The 25,897-nt window shown below is 39.7% G+C and overlaps 1 protein-coding gene across 2 annotated transcripts in view; it reads left to right on the top strand.

The window, feature by feature from the left end:
• NPAS3 (neuronal PAS domain protein 3) overlaps positions 1 to 25,897 on the top strand; it is an 855,298-nt gene that overhangs the window by 726,140 nt on the left and 103,261 nt on the right. For both annotated transcript variants that reach the window (XM_068534504.1, XM_068534494.1), the window contains one exon: positions 5,251 to 5,425. In XM_068534504.1, coding sequence (XP_068390605.1) covers positions 5,251 to 5,425 — 175 coding nt within the window. The remainder of the gene's footprint in view (positions 1 to 5,250; positions 5,426 to 25,897) is intronic.

The following is a 25,897-nucleotide window of genomic DNA, read 5'->3' as shown; positions in this document are numbered from 1 at the left end:
CTGTATAATATATTTACATTTTTTTCCAGGAAACTTCAGTGTTACCAAATCAACTGTGTCAAGTGTTCAACTTGCATGCAAGCTAATAGAATGTGAAATAAATTTGAGGAAGGCCAGGTGGTTTAGTTGACTGCGTGGGATGGCACTAGTGGCTATGGCTTATCCTGGAGGAATCTTGGTAACTTTGAGTGGGGAAAGGCAGAGAGAAAGGAGGTGAAACAAAATGCTGTTTCTGGATACGACTGCTTATTACTCATTGCCTATCTCCAGCCCCTTATACACTCTCAGCTGTTTTCTAGTCCTAAGCAATAAGGGAGAGGAATTTTTATTTTAGAGTCACTCAGCTTCAGTAAAGGTAGACCAAGTGAGCATGGTTGGAAACAGTCATGCTTACTTTTCCTTCTTGTGCTAGGGAAACAATTCAAATTCCCATGGGTCTGTTCCTTAAATTTAATAAACAGAACATGTTTGTTAATTTTTTTTAATTACCATATAAAGTGATTGAGTTTGGTTCTCACATGTGCCTTATTATATAATGTGCACTAACCAGAAGAACACAATATTAAGGGGAAAAAATGCTATACCTTTCCATTATGTAGATCATAATTGCAGATCAAAGATAGGACCAATAATCAATATAAAATGAAAATTCTCTAAATTTCTACTGTCAGTGATTTGAAGGGATAGTTAAGAAATAATAATTTTGGGGCTTCCCTGGTGGCACAGTGGTTAAGAATCCACCTGTCAGTGCAGGTGAGACGTGTTTGAGCCCTGGTCCGGGAAGATCGCACGTGCCACGGAGCAACCAAGCCCGTGCGCCACAGCTACTGAGCCTGCGAGCCACAACTACCAAGACTGCGTGCCACAACTACTGAAGCCCACGTGCCTAGAGCCCGTGCTCCTCAACAAGAGAAGCCACTGCAATGAGAAGCACACACACCGCAACAAAGAGTAGCCCCCGCTCACCGCAACTAGAGAAAGCCCACGTGCAGCAACGAAGACCCAATGCAGCCAAAAATAAATAAATTTATTAAAAAAAAGAAATAATCATTTTATGAAACTTTGTGAAAATTCAGTTAATGAACAAATGAACTAGCCAACTAACCACAGTTCTGTCATAGATGGGGGAAGAAAACAGTTATAAAAGATAGCTGTATTATCTTTCAAAGTTCCTTTTAAAACCTGCTCTTTCTCAGCATTTATAAAATCCTATGCTCAGTTAAACTCAGTTGGTTTCTATATAAGAAGTTATAGCTCTCAATGCATATGGCAAATACTTCTTGGGAATGAGTATATTATTATGGTGCTATATTGTAACCCATTTTAGAGTAGTAAATAATGTTATAATAATAATAATAATACCAGAAATAATAAAAGGAACCAACCTAAACTTGTCCAAATCAAGCACAGATAAAGCAAATTTTTTAGGCCTAAATATCCATCTGTTATTCATTCAACAAACATTTGTGATAGACCTCCTATGTACAAGACACTAGTCCTAGTTCTCAGTGGGCAAAGATTTTGAAGAGTTGCTAAGTGGAGATTTGAGGGTACCTAATTAACTACAGTAATACAGGATTGAAACTCTCTATATTTTTTCTACTTCAGGCTCACATGCAGCAATGTCTGCTCATCAGGTAAAAAAATCCCTGGTCTTAGTTTCTGCAGTCTATTTTGAGGCACAGAATTTAGTGGCAGGTGAGTTCCAAGTCCATCTTACCTAGGCAGTCTTCATAGGAGAGAGAAGCAAATCACACAAGGGTTTAGTGAGAAAAGAGAGTTAGCCAATAGGGCTCACAGTCTTGCTTCTACCACTAAACACCTGGGTAAACTTGAACAAGCATTTTTAACTTCTCAGAAGTGTGACGTTTTCACCTATTAAATAAGGGGGGTATTAATGGATGTTTTTCAGGTCTCTTCCAGCTCTAAAATCTAATTAAGTGAAGTGGAAACACTACGAGAAATCTTGAAAGTGATAGATAAATGTGATGATGATGGTAATGACTCAAGGCCTGTGTATAAGTAGACTTCTGTCTACCCCCATATCTGTTTCAGTTTAGTACACCTGCTTTCGTGCCTTCTTTTGGCCCAAGAGTACATGGCAAAGCATCCTTAGCCCAGGGGATTGCCAGGCTGCCTGCCCTCAGCCTCCTCCCTCCATGGTGCCCAATGTTCTCTCCTGAATAAAAGTGAAGCCACAGGACAGAGGAGTTCAGATGTCCCTGCTCAGCCTCCCTGACTGCAGAGGTGCTACCAGAGAAGTGGTAGGTTGAGTCAAGCAGACTTTAACCAAATACTGGCCTTTTCTATACTCATATTCTTGTTCTGTAAAATCGGGATCATCATACCAGTTCAAAAGATGGTTATGAGGATTAATCAAAGAAAGTATGAAAAGTATGTATACATAGTGGTAGTAGCTGATAATACTGTTATTGCTGTAGTCAAGGCTCAGAGCATGCATCACTTCTGCTGTACCCCCTGCTAATTAAAGAGATGTTCCAAAGCGACCATGCAAACCCTAAGGATTCCTCACCAAAGTTACGCAGGAATATACATGCCTGTCATCCATTCTTATCCACCAAACAGCAGCGACAATAGTGCTTATTTCTCACAAGGCAATTTCCTCTGCATGGTTTCACTGGATTTTCGAAATTAGGCTGTGAGGCACGTAAAGCAAGTCTTGTTTCCATCCCAGCACTCAGGCCACTGCGTTGCACCATTCCAAAGTGTGGCACTCCAGGGGGTGCCATTCATGTAGAATACAGTGTGAGTGGTACCCCCCAGGGTCCTGCAGAGCAGCAATACTGCCACTTTCAGAATAGGAAGCTGAAGCTCAGAGAGGTTAAATGAATTGTCCAAGGTCACACAGCAGAGGAGGAAAGCATTCTGATCTCCAAGCCAGTTTATAACTCCAGCTATTCTGTGCTTTCCCCTACACTGTGTGACCTTTATTACAGTACATACATGAAGACTATGACAGGGTCAAATTCCAGGATACCCCAAAGCCTAATATAGGATGGAGAGGTTGGCACTGAGAATTTGACCCTGTCACAGTCCTCGAGAGACTGAAGTCCTCCCCGTGTCATAATGTGATGTGGCCCATTGTGACTCAGTCTTGCTCTAGACGCACTATACTCGGGACATCCCTTTGTGGAAAGGAAACGCCTGCACATCTGAGTAAATCAGACTGTGGAGATGGCGGCCTGCTCCTCACCATGTGACTGGCTTACATGAATATTCAAGAGCCAACACCCCTACAAAATCGATTATATCTCCCACCTGTGTTGTCATCTTATCACAATCTGCGGTCTGTGCCAAAAGGCACATCGCAGTGTTAAAGAAAGACTCGGAGTTTGAGAAAAGTGACAGATATAGTTAAATAGTGACAGAACTAGTTATAACTAAAGTGCTGCAATTGGACTCCATGCAAAAGGAGAGTGACTTCGTCATACGCACTAACCCCCAAACAAAATAACCATCAAGAAATATTAAAACACACATTTTATTAGTTTCATTTAATTTCTTAATTGCTCCATGTCAGTTTACCCATTTATTGCTGTGTGAAATGCTTAGAGGCAAGGCGCACATTAAAGGGATTATTTCCATGCAATCCCTCCCTCCCAGAGGGTAGGAACCGATCACTTATGAATCCTGATTTACGCTCTGTAACAATATCAAATGGAGGAAATAGTTATTGTGAAATTATAGAGTCAGTAGTTGGGTAATACAGGAGAGCGTAATTTAATAGCAAAGAGAAAGTACCTCATTTTCAGTGAAAGGTATGCAAGCCTTTTTCAGGAATAGTTATTAACCAAACTGAATTTAGCCTCCCATTTTTCGGCCTCTACCTCTGTTAATTGATAGATGCTGAAGATGTGTTGACTGTTAAGAGTTTAATCAAGTGGTGTCTGGGAGTCGATGTGATCATTTTACCGGGACTTGGAGTTCTGGGGATAATAATTGCTCTGAGTATTACGCTCACTGTGACAGCATGCCCACCACCAGCCTTCCTTCTTGGCAGGAAAAAGAGTGCAGGCAGTCGGGTGGAATTTGGAGGGATGCTGCAAATTACACAGGAAAGGCAGGTGAGGTCGGAAGCGGTTCTAGGTAAATATCCACCAAGAAACTTGTGACAGTCTGAACTTCTGGCAGTTTCTGTAGCACATCATAGCTGGCCTGAGACCATTAAACTCCAGAGGAATGGGAAAGCCATTAGTGACCCAGGAAAGAGCTTTTTCTTGTTCTGTTGCTAACACATCTCTCCCTGCCATAGTACCTGTAACCCAACTACATTATTTTAGGACCATGATTGCTATTCTTGGAAGGAGGTAAGAGTTATAGCATCAGAGGAGTACAGAGGTAAGGCCAGTCCTTACGAGTGACTTCTGCCCCTCAGACAGCACATGCCCCAGACAGGGGCCACGCCTGACAGCATTGCAAAAGGCAGTGCTTCCATTCCAGGCTAGCCCTCTTCTGATATTTGATATTCATTCTCTACCTTTAGCGTCGGCCTAATACAAAGAGTATACAAAATAAAACATTTTTTTAAAGCCCTCAAGGAGGTTTGTACCATGTATTTTATTAGATTGAAGGCAAAACAAGCTGATACCAGCAGAAAAAAAATGGCTGCTTCAGACCCCAGCTGACCTCTTTTGCATGGAAAATTCTCCATATGATTACAGAGCTAATGAGTAGTATTTAATGAAAACATTAGGCCTTTGCATATATTTGTAAGCAGCACTTCTTCCATTTAAATTTACATAGAAATAAGCTGATATGTATAAATACACATCCTGGAAATCTGTGTATTTTAAGGAAAATCCTCATCCGCTATCTCTGGTTGTTTCTATACAAAGCTCAAACTTCTCAATAAGCAAACTGGTGAATTCAGTCAACCATCCGGTTGACACGGAACATGCAAGTATTTGATGATGCCTGGATAAAACAGCTGAACTCAGGCAGACTCATCCACATTTCACAGAACGGTTTGGCTTTATGCAAACAACAGTGTGTGAGAAAAAACTGGGCTAAACAATTGCTAAATAAATACATGTGGGGAAAACAACACTTTCTCTTTCAATTTCAAGAATCCTTAAGCGTGTGAGGATCAAGACTAAGGACCAGGATTGCTTCCGGAGGCTTCACAGATTTCCTTTTCTGCTCGGAAGCTGAATCGCAGTGGGGCTAAATTTGAAAATGAAAAGCCTGTGACAACTTTCTTTCCCACTCTTCTTTCTCTTCCCCCTCTAGGTGGAGCTGACAGGCAGCAGCGTCTTTGACTATGTCCACCCCGGGGACCACGTGGAGATGGCAGAGCAGCTGGGCATGAAGCTCCCGCCCGGGCGGGGTCTCCTCTCGCAGGGCACCGCTGAAGATGGAGCCAGCTCAGCGTCTTCCTCCTCCCACTCAGAAACCCCAGAGCCAGGTGGGACTTGGCAATTCCAACGTGTGGGTTGGTGGGCAGGACCTTTGCCAATGATTGCGCTCAAGTTGCCATTGTGAAGAGACTATAAATAGGTCTAATGGTATTTAACGATTCCGTGCAGCTTTCTGTCCTGTGCAGTAATTAAGTAAGGAGGAGATTTGAAAATAAGAAGACATTTTAATAAGTATAATCCAGAGATCTGGTTTCGGGTGAACAACACATACAGAATGTACCCATTCCTTTAGTTTCTCTTTCAAATTAATGGAGGGAAGAGGTTCAGATTTGGAAAGCCGTCTGCCTCTCATTGTTACCATGGCTAAATGTCATGCATTTATTTATTATTCAGCAAAATTGATGGCAGAGACTTTTTGAATATTAGCTTGTGGAGAATTAAAAGTATTAGCGGCGTGCAGAAATCTTGGGTTTGTTTTTTTTTTTTTTTTTTTAAGCATCAGAAGGTACTTGAAAGATGTGAACAGATAAATTAAGGCTAAAAAGAAAACAGAAATGGCTACATTTTAAACTGCCTTTCCACCCTCAGTATTTAATTAGATCAATTGTATAGAGGAATGAACAGAGGTGACATTCCTCATTGGGATTCCTTCCAGGACTCTTATAGACTTTGCATTCAGAATGTTCCCATTTTCATTGTGTTGTACTGATGATAATTTAAGTATTAGGGGAAAATCCATTTATAAATTAAACAAAATGACTTGATATCCATCAGTCCCCTAGTTCATCAAGCTGTTCAAACACGGGGAAGATTGGCTGGTCGGCCTGGGTCTTCCGAGAGCGCTGGTAATTAGATCTGCGAAGGATTTATTCTTTGCTGATTGGGGCTTTAAATTAATTGAAGTTCCACATTTGTGGTTTTGTCCTTTTTGTACTTTTTTAGAGGAGATATTTCATATTCTTGTGTGGAAGAGTGCTTGGCCAAGCAGCAGTGGTTTAAATGTTAATTTTTCTCATGAGAAGTTTAAGATTTTTAATGAATCAAGGGCTGATTTGAAGTGCAAAGTTTTATTTGCTTACTTGGGAAATTATTTTTGCCCTCTAAAGATGTTTGTACTTTACTTGATATGTTGTTTTAAAGCAGATTCACAGCACAAAAGCATTTTGTGAAAGAGAAATGGAAAAAAAAAAAAAACCAAAACCTATCTTAAGGTTAATGTTAAAATAACTCTACATACTTCCAAGAAAATAATTTGGTCTGCTTAGAAATAATCACAGCGTGTTTGCACACACAGAAGGGAAAAAACATATTTGCCTCTTTTGGAAATATTTTAATTCCTTCTAGAAGCAATCCATGTTTCCCCATTTAAGTTAACTGCAGCTTCTAGGGCATTATTTTGTAGCATTGGTTGGGGCCCGGGGGGGGGGGGGCATCCTTCTCCAGTGAACCCCATGCATGAGAAAAGAGTATTTAAGACTACTCTTTACCATTTAAACATGAAAATAATTTTATTCCAAGAGGTCGGGGGAGTCATATATCCTTATACCATAGCTCACTGACTTCACTGAATAGACACATCAGTGAGATCACTGGACCTGCTTTTTAGTCAATAGAATGTTTATATTTGGGCATATTTGAGAAGAAACACATGAAAATAGTTTTCTACTCCATTCTGGAGTTGGACTGGGAAACGAGGTTGCTCATGACTCTTAAACACTCAATGCGTAAGAAATCAAGTTTATAAACCTTAGTATGAACTAAGACCTTGGAAAAGTGGACTTTGTTTCCCTGAATCACAAACCCGCAAGCTAAGAAGAATCTTCAAGAATCCTTTAATCCAACCTCCAAGTTATGCAACCATCCCTTTACAGCAAAACCAACAGATGCCCTTCCAATCTCTGCTGGCACTCATTCCTAACAGGAAGCTAAGGAACTATACAAGGCTTCCCACTCCATTGGTGAGCAGCTCTGATAGAAAGTTATTCCTGATATGGAGCCGGAACCTACTTCGCTGCATCTTCTCCCCCACTGATCGGAGGTCTGCCCTCTGGGACAACATTTCAGATTTACTCTTTCCTCCCCATCACAGCCTCTCAAATATATGAAGTCAGATTCACCAAATTCTTCCTCCCTCCTTCCTTCTCCTTTTCAAGTCAAACCACCCTCATTCCACAACCATTATTCAATGGCATGTTGCTAAGACCCTCACCATCCTAGCCACCCTCACCTGGCTGTGCTTCCATTTGTTGGTGACCCTCTAAAAATAGGGTTCTGAGAGCTGAGTGCAGCCTCTAGATGTATTGTGACAAGTACAAAGCAGAGGGACTGCCACCTTTCTTGGTTTAGGCTGCTATACTCCTGTTATGCAGCCCACGGTTGAAGTAGGTCCTCTTGGCAGCCAGGGCCCACTGTTGATTCATACTGAACTTGATGTCTCCCCCAAACACATGTTAAGGGTGACTTGTACCTTGGAAGAGAAAAACATCCACAGCCTATAAACCAGTTCTACTAGGATATCCTAAACTAGAGTCAAATCAACCCATTTAAGATTAAATATAAAAACTCTGATAAATCCCATGCCTTCCGTGAAGCACCAGGATGTGCTCAGTTCCACTTAGCGTTCTTTAATTCTAGTTATCAGAAAAATAACATACCTCCTTTATACAAGGACACTTCATTTATCCTTGAAGTATGACTGAAAATTTACTTGGGTTTCTTTCCCCTGTTTTCCTGGCCTTCCTTGAGCCATCCTAACTGGTAAAATGGAAAACCCTGCTTTGCACATTCCTTAACAACTTGGGCTCTCGTTAGCAACAATCGCGTTAGGAAGTGTCTCTTGTTGGAGAGTGTATTTCTCACCATTAGAGAAGGTTAAACTGGCTTTGCCTTAAAATTCTGTAGTGTTGGTTATTTGCCATCTTTGGCTTAAAAAGGCAATTAGATTGACTGCTCAAATACTGAAAGGCAGTGTAGGATGCTACCTTTAACTAAATATCTTCACTAATGCAGATCATTGCTCCAGGAGATTTACTTTAAAAGTTCATGTCAGGAACTACATCCCAAAGCTGCTTATGTTTCTCAAAAGCTGAAAGAACTTTAACAAGATTTTCTAATTCTTAATAACGTGAAGGAACATTTTTGAAGACTGTTGTTCACTACATCATAATCTTTTAAACTCTGATAAAACACCGATTCTTGCTTAAAGAGTAGTATAATTTGGTTGGAAAACAGATATCAATATGTGGTGATTATGAAAATGAAGGAACTAGTAGGTATAGAATTTTTCAGGAGCCCTGATGTGTTCAGTGTAGCATTACTAAATGACTGAAATCTAAATAACATTTGGCATTATAATAAAAGGAAATAAGTGACTAAACCAGCCTAAGAGGCAGTGATCCTGTGCCGTAATAGGAATTCTTTTTCTTCGAAGTGCCAGCCCTGTGATTGGCTTGTCTTGAATTAGTCTCAAGATAATGAGAGAGAGAGAAAAAAAATCTGTTGACTGGACAGCAAACCCAAATAAATATTTTATATGTATGCACATTCGTTAATAGTTTAATAAATATATTTCTTTTAGAGAAATTTTCAGGCAGGCATAAGAAAAATAAATGGGTAGCCTACTTTAAAAAGTTATAAAGTTCCAGAGTGCCTCTTTAGGGCCTGAGCCAAGCATTTTGGAAGAGATTGCTCTGTGCTGCCCACAGCCTTTTCTCTGCTCCTGTGGGTTCCTGCAAGGTGGCGGGCACAGAACCTCTGGAATACGACATCTGGATGGCTCAGTTTGTTTTTGTGGATCTGCTTATATCTTTTCATCACTCTTAATGATTCTTTAATCTTGGGATTATGAGTGATATCCTTTTAAAAAAAATAAATTGCAGGGCTTCCCTGGTGGCGCAGTAGTTAAGAATCTGCCTGCCAATGCAGGGGACACGGGTTTGAGCCCTGGTCCGGGAAGATCCCACATGCTGCAGAGCAATGAAGCCCGTGAGCCACAACTACTGAGCCTGCACTCTAGAGCCCGCGAGCCACAACTACCGAGCCCATGCACCACAACTACTGAAGCCCGCGCGCCTGGAGCCCGTGCTCCGCAACACGAGAAGCCGCCGCGATGAAGAGCAGCCCTCGCCCGCCTCAACTAGCAGAAAGCCTGTGTGCAGCAACGAAGACCCAACGCAGCCAAAAATCAAAAAAAAAAAAAAAAAAAAATTTCAGTGCCGCATCTTTTATATGCTTAATAAACAGAAGAGCAGCTCTTTCAAGAAATCCCGGAGGTACTTGAAATATCTCCGTATTTTGAAAGCAAAGAGTAATATTCCTTGGGTTTGGTCATCAAATTGTTGTGTTTTACTCTCTCCTTCTCCTTATTAAAACAGCTTGATATTTTCCAATTATAAAATTCATGCCCTTTGTGAAAAATTCAGAGAATGCAGAAAACAAAGAATAAAGGCCAACATACTCCCTACCCCGAAATAACCACTGTTCTTATACACTGGATATCCTTCTAGATTTTGTTTCTGTAAATATGTATACAAACATAGTTATGTAGTGGGATTTTCTGTTTGACTAAAATAAAACCATAACGTACATGCTTCTGGCAGCCTGCTTTTTCACTTAACCTCACAGGCCACTTTCCCTGTCATGTTTCTCACTTTAACGTAGAATTTCCTTTCTGTCTCCAGTGGTTTGTTTCCCTCTAGCTAACAATCAGCTCCCAGCCATGGGACCACAGTCAGGAGAAACATACCTAGGTCCTGCTTTGGAGGGCATTCAGCCAGGACCAGAGATTCTCGCTGCTTATTGAATGGGCACGAGCTCACGGAGGGAGAAATCAATACTGTAGTGGGGTTTAGACAATTTAGCAAAATGTATGAGACAGTACTTTTGGTGAAGAGTAAGAGTAACTACAGCAACATGGTTAACCGTTGGTTGTCTAAAGTAAAGGTTACTGTGTTTTGTCTAAACTTTCAGCAGATCTAGCCTGTTATGGGAGGTTAAGATAATTATTGCAGGAGTATGATCTCTATGCTATTACGCCTATTCTATGTCCTGAATCTTTTAAAGGCAAGCAAAACTGAAGCAGTTGAGTACTTGCCCGAATAGAAATAATCTGCATTTTCTACTTATGCCCCTGTGCTCTGGTAAATTTGATCAGCTCCCGATTCTACAGGAACTCAATTCCTCTGCACTCGTTAGACGATTTTCATTAATACTAGATATAATTAAAGGAACAAATGTTTAGGAATAACAATAAAGAATGTAAAAATTTATCTGAGGATCTGATCAATATTTTATTTCCAAAGCGCTTAGATACGAGATATAATTGTACTTTTATGGGTGAATTATTTACCATCTAGTATAGGGTTGAGGTGGGAAGGGGAGGTTCTCTGATTTTTTTTTTTTTTTTTTTTTTTTTTTTTTGGTATTGGTTTAAGTTTCCTATCAATGAACTGAATTTAGAAGTCGGGCAAGGGAAACCATCTTACTAACCTCACATCCAACCTCAGTCCCCAGACAATGTGACTGTATCTACAGCACTTTCTGCTGTACTGCAAATGTCAAACAGAAGGTGTAATGGATTTAATATTAGCGCTGGCCAAGGTGCTGAGGGAGCTGTTAATAATGTCACTCCAGTTATTGATCTGAAGCCTTTAAAAATCAAAGAAAAGTGAGAGATTCCCCTACTGGGGAAAGGCACACAGTGACTGGTTTTTATTGCCAATATATTTCTACATATAGAGTGGCACCTTTCTGAAATTATGTTATCACCATTCATCTCTGTGAGATTTTTGGAGTCATTATATGGTAAGATAATATCATAGAGACTGCTCCGCATGCTAATGCTAGAAGATCAGGCCAAGTACTTTTAGACATAAATAGAGCTTGATAATGTTGTGTAGTAACTACAATATTCAAGCTGTCAAATGATAGGAGGTTTATTAGCACTAGATTTATTCGTGATGACAATGTTGGACCCACAGGAAGTGTGAAATATGAACTGGATAGTCATGAGGATGAACTGTCCTCTCCTTCTGCCTTTCTAAGACTCTGAATACAAACCATGCAGGGACTCACTTGAGATGGAAATGAATTCTGTTCTTACAATTAGTCTACCCTTTCAGGAAACTGGTAATCCTTCAATCTGAATGGCAGTTTGTGTGCAATGAAATTCCTGCTTTCCATAGCCTCCAACTAATAAATGGAATTAAAATGTATAATTTATGTTGAATGTTTATCAAACTGTAAACACACATTTAATTCCTTTCCATATTCATACAATATAAGCAAAGATAAATCCATCAGATAATGTACCACTGTTATCTCTGATGGATTGAACACGAAATGGATCTCTACTGTAGCTGTAGTAAAGATCCAGCCAAGTTTACGATTACCCAAAACTGGCCTGACTCCTGTTAGTACCCACGTGCACAAGTACGTGTCATATCTAATCGTCAGAAAGCAGCCTAACAAAAAGTAATCTTTTCATAACCCAAAGAGGTCATCCTTTACGCATAAGCTCAGCTTTCATCCAAAAATTATATATGCAAAATGATGTATTTCCCTTAGCTATGCCATCGTTATTTGGAAATGAAATAGAAACTATCTTTTGCCACTCCTGAAAGAAGATGACGCATACACTCCAAAAACAAGCCAGTACTGTTACAGGGACTGCCTTGCCAAACGCAGAATGCTTCTTTTGCCTCAAAAAAGCTACACTGATGTAGTACCATTTTTTCTTGCAGAAAGTAGGCTTTTCTTAAATGTCTCCTTTATCCCCAGCTAAGCAAAATAACTGCCACAGAAGGAAATACATTTCTCCAGTGCTTTCTTCTGTCCAAGGCCTAGGAACACTTAGAACCTTAATTTGTGTTTGCTCACACTTCTGTGTGCTTGTCTGTATATGACGAGAACATTTGCAAAGCAACCTTGTTTGTACTTCTAGGATCTTGCCTAAGGGAGCTAAAGAAAATAAGGAAAACTCCCTCCTTCCCACCAGGCTGTGCTGGCCCAGCATCCCTTCCAGGCCAGCTCCCAGAATGCACAGCTGCAGCACGAGGCATCCTTGGGGGCTTGACACCCTGACCTGTGAAAAATCCGTGTTGGTGACTCAGCTACAGAAGGGCAGCCTCCCTTTTGTTTCCAGAGAAGATGCTGAATGTCAGCCTAGTTCTGTATGCCATTCTGAAACTAACTTTCTTTTCCAAAATTTAGATCACAGTGGTGGCAACTCAAAAATGTGCAACTTTTATCTAAATTAATATAATGGTATTTACAGGGTCGCAAATGGTTTGTTCAGTAATAGAAGCATGGGCCTCTTATCAAAATACACAATAGGTTCACTCAGTTTATATGTAGGATTTTTTTTTCCAAACCTTCTATTGAAGGTTTAGAAAATCAATTTTTTAAACCCATTATTTTTTTTTTTTTTTTTTATAATAGTTATCTTAACTCTTCCCTAGGATTTCGGTGGTGAATTTTTTTTTTAATGAATTAATTTATTTATTTATGGCTGTGTTGGGTCTTCATTTCTGTGCGAGGGCTTTCTCTAGTTGCGGCAAGCGGGGGCCACTCTTCATCGCGGTGCGCGGGCCTCTCAGTGTCGTGGCCTCTCCCGTTGCGGAGCACAGGCTCCAGACGCGCAGGCTCAGTAATTGTGGCTCACGGGCCCAGTTGCTCTGCGGCATGTGGGATCTTCCCAGACCAGGGCTCGAACCCGTGTCCCCTGCATTGGCAGGCAGATTCTCAACCACTGCGCCACCAGGGAAGCCCTAAACCCATTATTTTTAACAGTTGTTTTATATAGCTTGCTAGGTCATAATTTTGACTTTCCTTTCCCTATGGTGATAAGGGGTACATTTCAAAGTTTCTAAAATGAAACTCAAGACAAGTTGTAAGTAGATGACCTGTTCTTCCCCATTTAAAAAAAAAAAAGGTGGCTGTCTTTGTCATTGGATATTAACAAATTAAAGATTCTATTTCTATAACTCTTGCCTTGAACAAAGCACAATTTATTTGCTTTTAATACATATGACTGCACAGAAATACCATTCTGAATTCTTCATCTGCACTAAACAGCAGACGTATGAAGGATCAGTTACCTGGCATTGACTGAGCTTTGCAGGGTGCACAGATCAAAAGAGGCGGAACTGGCTGGAAACCATTTCCACCCCTGGTGAGCAATTTACTCATGATTGCTCATGGAAAATACTGGAAATATTGCTTCTGTGTAAAGTTCACAACTTCCAGTTGTCAGCTCTTTGCCAAGCGGTTATTCCCAAGTGTAGCTTTAGAAGCAAAGCCTACTCAGGCCACGGTGACAATGGTTGGCATTCATATCCTGCTTGGTGTATACAGAGCACAGACACCGCTAATTAAAGGAGTTAATTCACACCCTATCCCTCTGAGGCAGGTCAATGTGTTATCCTTATTTTACAGATGGGGGAAAGCGATGGAAATTCTAAGTGGCTTGCTCCAAACCACACAGGTTAGTTTAGCAGCCAAGATTAGCGGAAAGGGTAAAATATTAGCGTTGCATAGATGGGAAGCCTAGGAACTAGATGAAGAAAGGAGTTAGGACTCTGAAAGGTATAGAACCAGAGGAATTTTCTCTGAGGGGCTTCTGAAGTCCAGAGAGCAACCTAGCAATGCCCTTATACACATATTTCATCGGGCTCAACCATCTTTTGTTTTTAAACATAGTCTCTCACTGAGGACTAAAATCCTCCATCTAATACTTTCCTCTTCCTTCATTGCTACGTTGAAACTCCTTATACCACAATGAACAGTAGCATCTGAATCAATTATAGGCAAAACTATATAACTCCCCATTAGCTACATCTCCTCAGCCAGGAGCACAGCCAGAATTGCCTCTGTGGGCTTGGTCTCAGCTCTGCCTTGGCCAGTGCGGGGCCAGGCTCTGTGCAGCTTCTCCAGGCTCTTCCTTTCAGAACCAGTCTCCCAAGGCAAAAGAGATGGAAAAAGAGCAAGAAGACCAAAAGGGTTCATTAGGAGGTGGTCGTATCCTCCTGAAGATACCTGCTCATGAAACACAATCATGGTTTCTTGGGACCTGTGGGAAACATCAACCCATCTGTTAGTTAATAAAACTAGCTTGAGAGAGGAAGCACTTGTGTCTTTTCTCTACTTGTTATTAACTAGAGTGAATTTTCTTTCAAGACCCAGACACACCTGATACTCGGGATTGTGTAGACTATTCAGTGACCATTGATTGCATGTCTGTCACATGTCAGACATTAGACGAAGCACTGAAGAAACAAGATGAAGTTCCCTGCCTTCAAGGAGCTGACCATCCTGTGAAGGGGGCAGATCATTAATATAATGCAGGAGTGTGGTGATGACAATCAAGGCGAGGTGGTGTATGGTAGGGTAGCATTGTATTATAAGCCACTGCTATTAGCGGTCTTGGCAGAACTATCTCAGGTTTGAAACTTCAACCCTGAAATTAACAGCCCAGGAACACTGCTTCCTTGGGAGCAAGTTGCATTGACATGCCCAGACATACACAGACCATGACTGTCAGGGACTTTGATGCACATTGTTAAGGAATTTTTGGTTTTTTGTTTGTTTGCTTAATTAGCCTGTAAAAATGCCAGCTACATGATAGGTTCACAGGAACACGAGTTCCTCTCTACTGATCTTTCTGGCTCTGTAGGAGTGTTCTGAATGGGAAGTACCCCCGAACTGCACCCCTTCCACTTGTACTGCACTGATTTCACTAACTGAAATTCAGGAAATGCTGGCTTTGGAAAACTGTACTGACTCTTTTAGCTTTTCCTATTCAAGGTAAAACTTGTTGCAAATATTCTAATATTAATGATGATATTAATAAATACCATTTATTATCTTTTACCTATATGTTCCAATTACATGAGTAGGCATGTTTTAAGTAATTTATTTCTCAAAATGTCCCTAAACCAAAATTAGAGATGGTAAATGGCTTGCCTCCACACCAGAGTAGACTGTGGCCCTGGGATTTGATCTCAGGCCACGTGTTTTGTTTTGAGCACTTTGCTAGGTGCTTACAGAGGACACAAGAGGTAGAAGATATGACACCTGCCTTTAGGAAACTGATCATCGTCAGTAGAAGATTTATACACAGTCAACAACCAGAGAAAAAAAGAAGCATAACACTGCTGCTGTCCTCAACTGAGACATAAAATTGGCAAGTGGTGTAAGAAGTCAGGGAGAGGCTAAATGACTGTGGGTGGCTTTGATGAACAGGGTTGCCCTGCATGAAAACCAACCTAAGAGCAAAGAGGCAGAGATGATCTTCCAGGAGACTCATCTCAAGGAACAACGTGGGAGTGAGGACGCTGCATTTAGGAGGCAGGAAGGAGCCCTGCCTTCCTCAACGAGGCAAAGATGCATGCTTATCCAGGATGGAGCCAGATCTCGGAGCAGCTGAAGTACCAGAGAAAAGCATCTGAGATGGATGTGATAAGTAGTTCTGAGTATAACTCATTCAACAGAGCAGTGATCCGATGAAAACATTATTTTAACACTTATAAATACAAAAATAAAGTTTGAATTTGGAAGGCTCCTTCCTTGAGGGTCATATTATACAACTACCTATGGCCTCCTGAATCCCTATACAACATAACTACTACTATTCATTGAACGGTTGCCAAGCGTCAAGCCCTCTGCTAAGCCCATTATATGCATTACCTCATTCATTCCTCACAAACTACTATGAAGAAGGTATCGTTATTTTTCCCATTGTACAGAAGAAGGGACTGAGAGAAAATTTTTTTTTTAATTTGGAAAAGTCCTACAGTTAGTAGCTGGAGAGCCTAGGCTTTAAAGCCAAGCAGCTTGACACCAGAGTTTCTCTTCGTAATCATTCCACCAAGCTGCTTCTCAATATCTGCCTAAAATAGCTGTCCAACCCCTACCTGAGACCACCAGCTGGGGACACTCTCCATCCTTCCTAGGCAGCTCTGACTGTTAGAACAGTCTTCCTGATGTTATGCTGATTCCTGTCTACTGGTAACTTATGTTCACCAGACTTATTCCCTGATCCTTTATTTTTGCAAGAATATGAAGGATGTGTGGAATAGAGCAGGCTGGAAGCAAAGGAAACCATTCAAGAGGCCATTTCTTTAATCGAGAAGCGAGTGAGTAGACCTTGAGAAGGATTATTACAAAGGAAGAAACGATGATTTGGAACTAAGATAACAGAAAAAGGTAGAAATATACCTGTGGTCAGTCTTTAGCCAGGAGCTAATGATTAATACTCTAGAAATTATGCACATCTCAAGCTTTCACATAATTAGGATTGATGACACCATCTGTCCACTTTCATTTTTTTATCAATTGGTAATAAAATCTGGAAATATTCAAAAATTACAAAATTACATATGCTATTTATCATGAAATATTAAGATGCAAATTTCCTTAGGGTTCAAAGCTGTTCCTCTTTATGGTTTACTAAAGTATCTTGTGCCTTAAGTAAAATATGTCTGCTGGTCAGTGCCTCTCACTTGTCAGGGGATGTCCTCTCCACATAAAAACATCAGTAAGAGCAATGGTGAAATTGGTGACATGAAGAATTAAAACTCTACTATCCTGTGTCCAGCCGTCTCTTGGTTGACATTGGAGGAGGATTAAAATTATCTATTGATCCCCCCCCAAATTACTGTTAGTCAAAATGAGATAGAAATTGATTTAATTGATCATATAAAAGTGAATTTAAAATGTGACCAATATTTAGGGAAATACTTTCCATTTCACAAAAGTAATATAAAAGTGTAAAAATAACAAAATTCCAATAGTCTAGGTATGGAAAACATTCACGCATTCATTTCTTCACTCATTCAGTCATTATTTCTTTCATGTGCATGGGACAAGCTCTATCTTAGAACCTGAGATATGGTAGTTACTAAAAAGTCCTTGTTCTCATAGAACATATATTCACATAAACCACCTGACAAAAGGCTTTCAGGTGAAAGATTCCATTTCATAAACAAGAGGTAAATCTTTACATTAGACTGTAATGGACCGGTTGGGCCTCCTCTGCTTCTAAAATGCAGAGCTGACACAGATTCTAAGCCAGTACTTCCAAAATGCATTCTTTATCATAATTGCCCTGTGCAATGCTCTTCGTGAAAAGGGCCCCCTAGTTAGAGGAAAAAGCTTCAGTGCACATCTTCTCATTGATGATCAACAATGAGCATTAACTTAGTGAAGATTTGAAATGTGTATGATCAGTAAGTCTATTTATTTTGTTTGAACTAAGCTTTCTAGTCTATTTATTGTTTGAACTATGGGAAACTTTTTTTAGAGAGAAACTCCTACCCACACCCCAGAAACACGCAATGAAGCCCTTGATCTTGTTTCTGCTACCGGAAGCCACTCCTGCCATCCATGCCAGTCTCTTCTTCCAGGGCAGGCATGATCACAGTCTGGCCACTCAGCTCAGAGGTTAAATCATCCACTTCCTCTGGTCATTCTCCCAATTGTCTCTCCTCAGTCCTCAGGGTACCCTTCAAGCTTTCCTAAAGATGAGCCCCTAGATGAATCTAGTAATTAACTGAAAAGTTGTAAGACAAGACCTGTCAGTTCCAAGTTTCACAGTTTTTAGAGCAGCCCTGGGTTTTGATTGGCAGGTCTCACATCCCCCTTTCACCCTGTCTTCTCTATTTTTCGTTTAATAAGCAGAGCACAAACGTCTCTGGTTTCCCACCCACTAAAGCAATACACTAATAGATTTTGGTGTAAGGGTATGATGATGGCTGCCCAGGGTTCTGTTCATTGCTCCCCTCCCCAGTGATGACCCTAACCAGTTACCACTGGTCGCAGAAACAAAAATGTCAGGATACAAGAACAAGAATGTGAATACAAGAACAAGACTGTTAAGGTGTTGAGACAGGAGACATAGTACGGTGGTGGTAATCAGTTCCTACGTTGTTTTCTCTGATTTGTAGCAATTTAATTCAATTGCGCTGCCCATATTATAGATTTTTAAAATCTGCAGTCTGGCTAACTTGCAGGTTACCCGAATAACTGAGAATTGATGACATATGAAGATGACAACCCTAACCCAAATTGCGGGACATTCTCGTTATACTAGTTTCTGTAGCAGTTGCAAATATGTAAGTGCACAGGGTCCTCCTGACTCTGTCACTTATCAGAAATTTGACCTTGATCAAGTTAATTAACTTACATGTGCCTCAGTTTCCCATCGTAAAATTTTGGCCCTCTAGTATATTGAATAGTTTGGAGAATGGGGTAGGAATAATCAATCGCCTGTTGGTTTTAACTTCATATGAATTAACATATTACCATTCCTTATGGTGTCGTTAATACATCTAAAATGCTTAGAACAATAGCGTGGCGCATCATAAGTGTTCAGTGAGTGTTGTCATTATTATTCAGTCTGTTGAGTTAAGCCTTCTCTTATCGCCAAAGTTATTCCTTACATGAAGTCTGGCCAGGGCTTAGGTGACAAAGTTGACTCTTGCGCCAACTTGAAAGGCTTGAATTTGGGCTTCATTGTCACCATGTTCCCATTCTCTCTCTTAAAGATCCCAGATTCTACATGGATCACAGTACCCACAGGTGTGCTTCTGAAAATACACACACACACCTGAAACGGAGTCCTTTTGGAAAGGCTCCATTTAAGGGGAAAGACTCTCTTGGAAATAGATATAATTTACCTTCCTCCAGCCTCACTAACGCACAGATTCTGTTTTGCAGTTTCACTTTTTTTTTTTTTTTTTTTTTTGCATACTTGGTTTTCTTAAAGCATAACAGAGGTGCATAATTCTTATTCTCAGAGGTCCATCCCACTGTTTTGGATTCTGAACAGCAAGATAGGCCTGCTGACTTCCCCTTTTCTAAGGCTAGCTTGGAGTCTGCCCAGGCCCACTTTGGACTAGACCTCAATGTTGGTCTCCAAGGGTTTGCAGCTTCCAGCCTGGCCTATTAAAATGTGTTCTGCTTATGACCCAAAGATTTAGCTGCTACACAGCATATATGATGTGCTTGACTGATATCTTCCCTTTTATAAAATTAGTTTTTATTGGAATATAGTTGATTTACAATGTTGTGTTAGTTTCTGCCGTACAGCAAAGTGAATCAGTTATACATATATCCACTCTTTTATAGATTCTTTTCCCATATAGGTCATTACAGATTATTGAGCAGAGTTCCCTGTGCTATACAGTAGGTCCTTATTAGTTATATATTTTATATATATAGTAGTGTGTATATGTCAATCCCAATCTCCCAGTTTATCCCTCCCCCCACCTTCCCCCTTGGTAACCATAAGTTTGTTTTCTACATCCGTGATTCTATTTCTGTTTTGTAAATAAGTTTGTTTGTACCATTTTTTTTTTTTTTAGATTCCACATATAACCAATATCATGTGATATTTGTCTTTTGATATCTCCCCTTCTTATCTAGCTGGGCCATTGCAGTGTGGCCAGAGCCACAGCATGGATTATGCTTCACAAAAGACTAAGTGACGTCGAATGGGATGTGAGGTCTCTATGACCTACGGCTCCTGTTACTATCAAATCAGTTTTCATGCATCCTCTGGTCTGTGCTGGAGAACAGGGTGGAAGTACCCAGCTATTGATTTGAACTTTAAATGAATCAATTTATTTTGTGTAGGAGGGCTTCAGTTCCTCACTAATCTTGAGAACGGAAATGAGTGTAAATCTGGTGGAATGCTCCTATAAAAGCAAGAGAGATGCCCAGATGCCCTAGCCAGAGGTCCTATATATGGACTTAAAGAAAAAAGCTCATTTCACATAGGCCACCAAACAGTCATGAGATGTTAATGACTTTTAGTCACTGCCAACCTGGACAAAATTCAAGCCAATGACCTATGGGTGAAAGGCTCTATATATCCCATTACCAATCCCCTGAGCCATCCGGTCGCCCCTGACAAGGTATTTTATCATACCCAGTACAGAGCAGTATGGTAGTCCAAATTCCTATACCATCAGAAAATCTTCTTCTACTATTTAAAATAAAAGGGAGCATTTTAAGAATAAAAGAGAGGCAGAAGACCTAGTTCCTCAAATAAAGGAGCAATTACAAAAAAAAAAAAAAAAAAAAACCTTTGGGAAAAGGCATACACACACATATACATAGCATTGAGACTTTTTTTAATTCCAGTATTTTTTCATCATGTTTACTCCACTGCACATTTGATTCTGCCTCTGGATATTTAGTAAACTGGCATATCTCGGAGTTCCCATTAAAAAAAGTCATTAGTTTTAGTTTACCATTTGTATAAAGCTGATTCGTTAAACCCTTGATGCTTTCTTTCCTAGCTTGTTTTTAAGTGTCATAAATAAATGACTTAAATGTCCCACAAGACAAATGTTCTTTAATCATCTAATGTACTCATTTATCCTAAGCCTTAACCTTACTCCTAAATTAAGTCTGTTGTGAAAACATAACTTCATCTAAAAACACCCATCAATCCTACATGGTTTTGATAAGCACATTTAAAAAACATAAACAATCAGACAGTTGTCAATCTGGGTGAAGCCCAGTCCCATTTAAGAGTTATTCGCCAAGAGCTATATTTCATGCCCATACCACCAATGGAATTATAAAAGAGAACGGCTGGTATTCGGGCCTTTGCTGAGAGTTCATGTTGTGAAATGGTTTACGAGAGTATAAAATGAAACAAAGACTAGACGAGAGAGAATCCTCATTCCACATCAAATACATTCTGTTTTGTTTTTGGAAACTATTAATACTTAGACAATATTGTAAATGCATTAAAATTTCATGATCACATATTTAGTAAATTGCATGTCATGCCTTTGATTGATTTTCATTTGTTCATGGTCCTAAAAATCTGTCAAAGAATCTGGCTGCTCAGAGCTTATACATGAGTAATGATCACTGAAAGGTTTGGTGCAAGGAGAAACGAAGTGCAAGTTTAATGGAATAAACACTCGACAAAATTGGGTACTTAATACCTCATAACGAAGAATTCACATAGTTTGGTGAAATCACAGCTTTGACAGATTCCCAATTTAATTCTGAATTAATTCGAATGTCTTGCATTTACCAATGGCACCCTTTCACAGTAGGGAAAAGATAATCTTCTTGTTTTTCCACTGGCTTCCTTGGGCCCTGCAGAATTATTACCACTGAGCCCCTTAGGGTTGTTGGATGCTCCCCCCGCCCCCCAATGGGGCTTTAAAAATTTTTAAAGAAAGATAAGAGCATTCAGCAAATAGCCAGATTGAGAATAAACTAAAAAATTATCACCAAGGCCCTACCTCTGCCACAATTTGTCAAATCTGCTGATAGGAAACAAATTCTATTCATAAAGATTTTATTTGCGGGGGGGAGACTCTTGTGATTTGGTAGCAATTCAATTATAGTTTTGTGAGATAGTGAGGCCGGAGAGGGAATCCAGACTGACAAGAAATATGACAGGACAGTTACAGAGTGTTTATGCAATTAAACTTTCCCTGACAATACCTGCAGAATGATGAATGCGTGGGCGGAGGTATGTGAGCGCAGGCAATGCCCCACAAGTATTGCCCATTTTTCATTATTATACAACTGTTCAGATCTTTCAAGAACAGCCTGAAGTGAGGTGGAAAAGAGAGTGCTGTTCTGTAGCATGTTAACCAAATGCCTTTTTTTTTATTCCCTCCCTCCAAGGGGTCTTGATGTGCCAGATGATAAAAGAACATCTATTTCAGAAAAATGTTTCAGAAAGATTAAGATTTACCCTGAGCTTGACATATATTAATTTTGGATACCAAAAGAGGTTTTTATTCTTTTTTCTATCTGCAACTTTATATCACTTCCCAACCGATAGAACGGTTGCATAATTAAACTGTTGGGTTATTCATTTTATGCAAGCAGGTGCAAAGGGCACTATAAAAGTAGGATTTTACCGATGGTAGATTAAGAAAGAAAGGAGAAACTTAAAAAGCCTTTTGTCGAGAACCACAAAAGCTTACAGACGAGATTAATTTGGTTGGGCAAAGTCTGTATTATCATGCCTCGGTCTTCCAAGGATATATGAAATCAGGAAAGTTACAGGATTTCAGAGCCTCTCAAAGACTATGTGCAGTTTTTCAGATTGTTAACAACCCTTATTTGGGGTCTTTATGTGAGACTGTCAGTTTTGGGTGTGATTTTTTTTTTTTTTTTTTTTAACAAGCATTACGGTACGCAGATGTAAAAAGAGCTTTAATTTAATTTGTATAGACTTCACCTTGGTAAAATCAGCAGTGCCCAGAATAAGGACTGAATTCCTTTCAGACCCCAGAGGTTGGATGACTCCTTGTATGGAGGCGAGGGTGGGGAAACAGTTTTCGCCTGTGGCACCAAGATGCAAAGGCTTGAAGGGAAAACCACGTGTCTTCCCTTAACATTTACACATCTATTTATATTAACGAGAATTTACTTGGGGACAGGAAATAAACTCTATCCTGGAGCCATTCATTCATTCATTTTGACTTCTGGTAAGCTGTTACTGGTACCAATTTTTCGGTTTTTTTGTTTGTTTGTATACTGGTTGATGCTCCTTTGTTAACGTTCACATCTCCTTTGAGGGCATTAAAAACCTTAAACTTTTGCATGGAAGTGTTCAATTTTTATAACCAACCCCCATTACTACTTCCTAGAGTTGAATCTAGACCCAAAGGCAGAGAGCTATAGTTGCATGCCTACCTAGATGACTGTCCTCCTGGATTGACTTTGTGGTTTAACAGGGAGTTTCCACATGTCCGTGTGGAGATTATCATAAGTCAGACTCACATCTAGAGACTATGTTCACGTGATTCCCATCAATTTGGTAAGTTCAGTGAAATAACTGGTCATTTCTGTATCAACAAAAATCAGTTAATCCTATTTGTATTAGGAGCGAGTTGACCATACATTTCTGTCAAAATGATCAACTCAGAAATCTCATATAAACCATGGTCTAAATACAAGAGTTCCTTACAATCCTCCCTTGTGCCAAAAAGTTGCACTCTGTTATGTCTCCCCCCCCCCCAAAAAAAAGACTTGATTTTGTCAGATGTGATTTTTAATATGCACTAAAACTGATAGTTAAAAAAATATTGTTTTCACATTACGTAGGTGTTAAAATTACACGGTGGTGTTCCTTTATTTTCAAAAACCAAACCTAATCTTGTTAATTCAAAGTGAATAACAAACAGGACTAAGACTTTTTCCCAAGTTGTTACATTTATTCAACCTGCTTGTGTTTTGTTCTTCATCATAATTATTTCCAAGTCAAATCTGCACTGATTTCCTTGTGGACCCTCGTACCTCTGACTAACTTAAAGAATTGAGCTGGGATAATTCACACAATTCCTCGGGGGTCATGTTCACTGTTTTTTTTCAAGGACATTTTTATTACAAAGCTGATGAAATTTGCATATTAATTCATTTCTTTCAATTTTTTAAGATTAAATGTTGTCAACATGTATCAGTGCGAGGCTCTGACAGTGCTGATGAAATGGGTCAGTCAAGCTTGAACACTTGGAGTAATGCAGCCATCTGCAACCCCCTCGCCCCTTGTGGGGTTCTGTGCTACCATTGAAACCTGGTTAAAAAAAAGTTGTATTCAATGCAGGATATTAAAACATTATCTAAGAAATGATAGGTGTTCGTCTTTCTATTTACTCAGAAAGTGGATTTGACAACAAAATGGATCTAAGGAGATCCTTGCTGACTTGAAGTTAGTGTTCTGTTCATCTTCATTAAACCACAGTCAAAAAAGCCCCCCCCCCCACAAAAAAAAAGTTTTAAATTTGGTGAAAAGAACTTAGGAGAGAACTTGAGTTTAATGTTTCCTCTTCTGGTGAGATTTCATAGTTAGAGAGACTCTTCCCAGTCGTACTCAAGGTAAGAAGTGACGATGGAGAGAGCTGATAGGATGGCAAGATCTGTTGTAACATATAGACCTGCCCTTCATTTTATACATGGCTAATGCACATGAACGGTCCTTGGTCACATCCAAAGCCCTCACAAAATGGTACCAATGTTTACACGGAGGTCTTCATTTCTGTCTATATCCAGCTTGAACATTAAGCTGTATTGATTTATCCAATTTCCTTACAGTCAAAATACATACTTCCATCAGACAGTCTCAAAGAGCAAAACCACCTAAGTGAGAAAAATCCCTTTAAGTGTTCTATTGCCTTTCTACGTGAACCCTGATGGCCTTTCCGGATCATTGATTTCTCTGTGTCTGCTTTTTGGTGGAAGTCTCTTTGTGATGCGCATAAGACCTTTAATAGATTCCAAAGGCCTTGCAAAGAAAAAAAAGTGTGCGGCTGCTGCCTTGGAGTAGCAAGAACCCTACCATCACCGAGCTTCATCTGGCCATACAACTAATAGAAGTGCCTGCATAGCACGAAAAGGCACTTCCGGTACCTTGAGGTTCTTCAGGGAAGATCTCCCCAAACCACATGACCCAACTCTGCAATTCCTCTCTCTGCTAGAGATGGTCACCTCTCGGGAGCTCCTATAGTAGTTCACGATATTTTTTTTAAGTACTTTCTTTGAATATGTAGTTAAATCTGGTCATATACTAACCACAATAGAGACTCAGAATTTCGAGGTGCTTACCCTTTAGCAATACATGTCCACTGGTTAATTCCTAGTCGCAGCACTGTCCGGTATATGTACAACACCATTAGCTAGAAAAGTCTGTTTCCCAAAGTGGAAAAAAAACCCAAAAACACTGCATAGTAAGAAGGGAACAACAGAAAGAGAAGGTAGCCTCCGAAATGGTTTTATCCTGATTTTGAATTAAACTCCAAACTCATATTGGACTGAAAAATCAAAATCAGACTTCACGTTGTCGAGTTGGAAAATGTCAGATATGAAATATTTAAACTGTGGAATACGGTCTTCGACTTTGGGTTATAAAACTTTAATTTCATGAGTTGGTAGCATTCCGATAGTTCAATATTTTTAATTCTACAAATCCATGTTTATTAACTTTCAAGGTTTAAACAGTATCACCAAGGCTATTGAAACTAAATTATCCTGACTTGTGAAAGCTACAGGGTAGCTATAATTTGTTTTCTATTTCTACATAAGTGACAAAGACAAAAGAAAGAACAAATAAAAGGAATTGATTGCCACACAATCCCTTTTTATACTTTCAAAATGACCTAAAATTCTAGCTGGTGATTAAAGCAAAGATTCAAGCCTGCAGTTTTAATTGTGGAGTTTTCAGGCAGAAGTCAGGTAGCACTTAATATAGGGTTACCTCTATGTTAAAAAAAAACGACTTCCATAATATTACTGCTGGAGAGTTAACTGTATTCTGCTCAAAGAAGAAACACTGCTTTTTTTAATCTTCTCTTTATTTAGGAAATACAAGCTGTGTCTCCTTACAACAGTTTTTTTAAAACCTCTACCTCGATTTCATGATTAAAGAATACCAAAATTAGTTGCTAATAGCAGTGTTAACTTTTCATCTTCCTCCAGTTAGTACTCTTTTCTTGTAACTCCCCAAGTGCTTCATCCCTATTCCTAGTGATTATCTAACATGT

The sequence above is a fragment of the Eschrichtius robustus genome, chromosome 1 (genome assembly GCF_028021215.1).
Source record: "Eschrichtius robustus isolate mEscRob2 chromosome 1, mEscRob2.pri, whole genome shotgun sequence".
Lineage (NCBI taxonomy): Eukaryota > Metazoa > Chordata > Mammalia > Artiodactyla > Eschrichtiidae > Eschrichtius > Eschrichtius robustus.
This window is presented reverse-complemented; position numbering and strand designations above follow the sequence as displayed.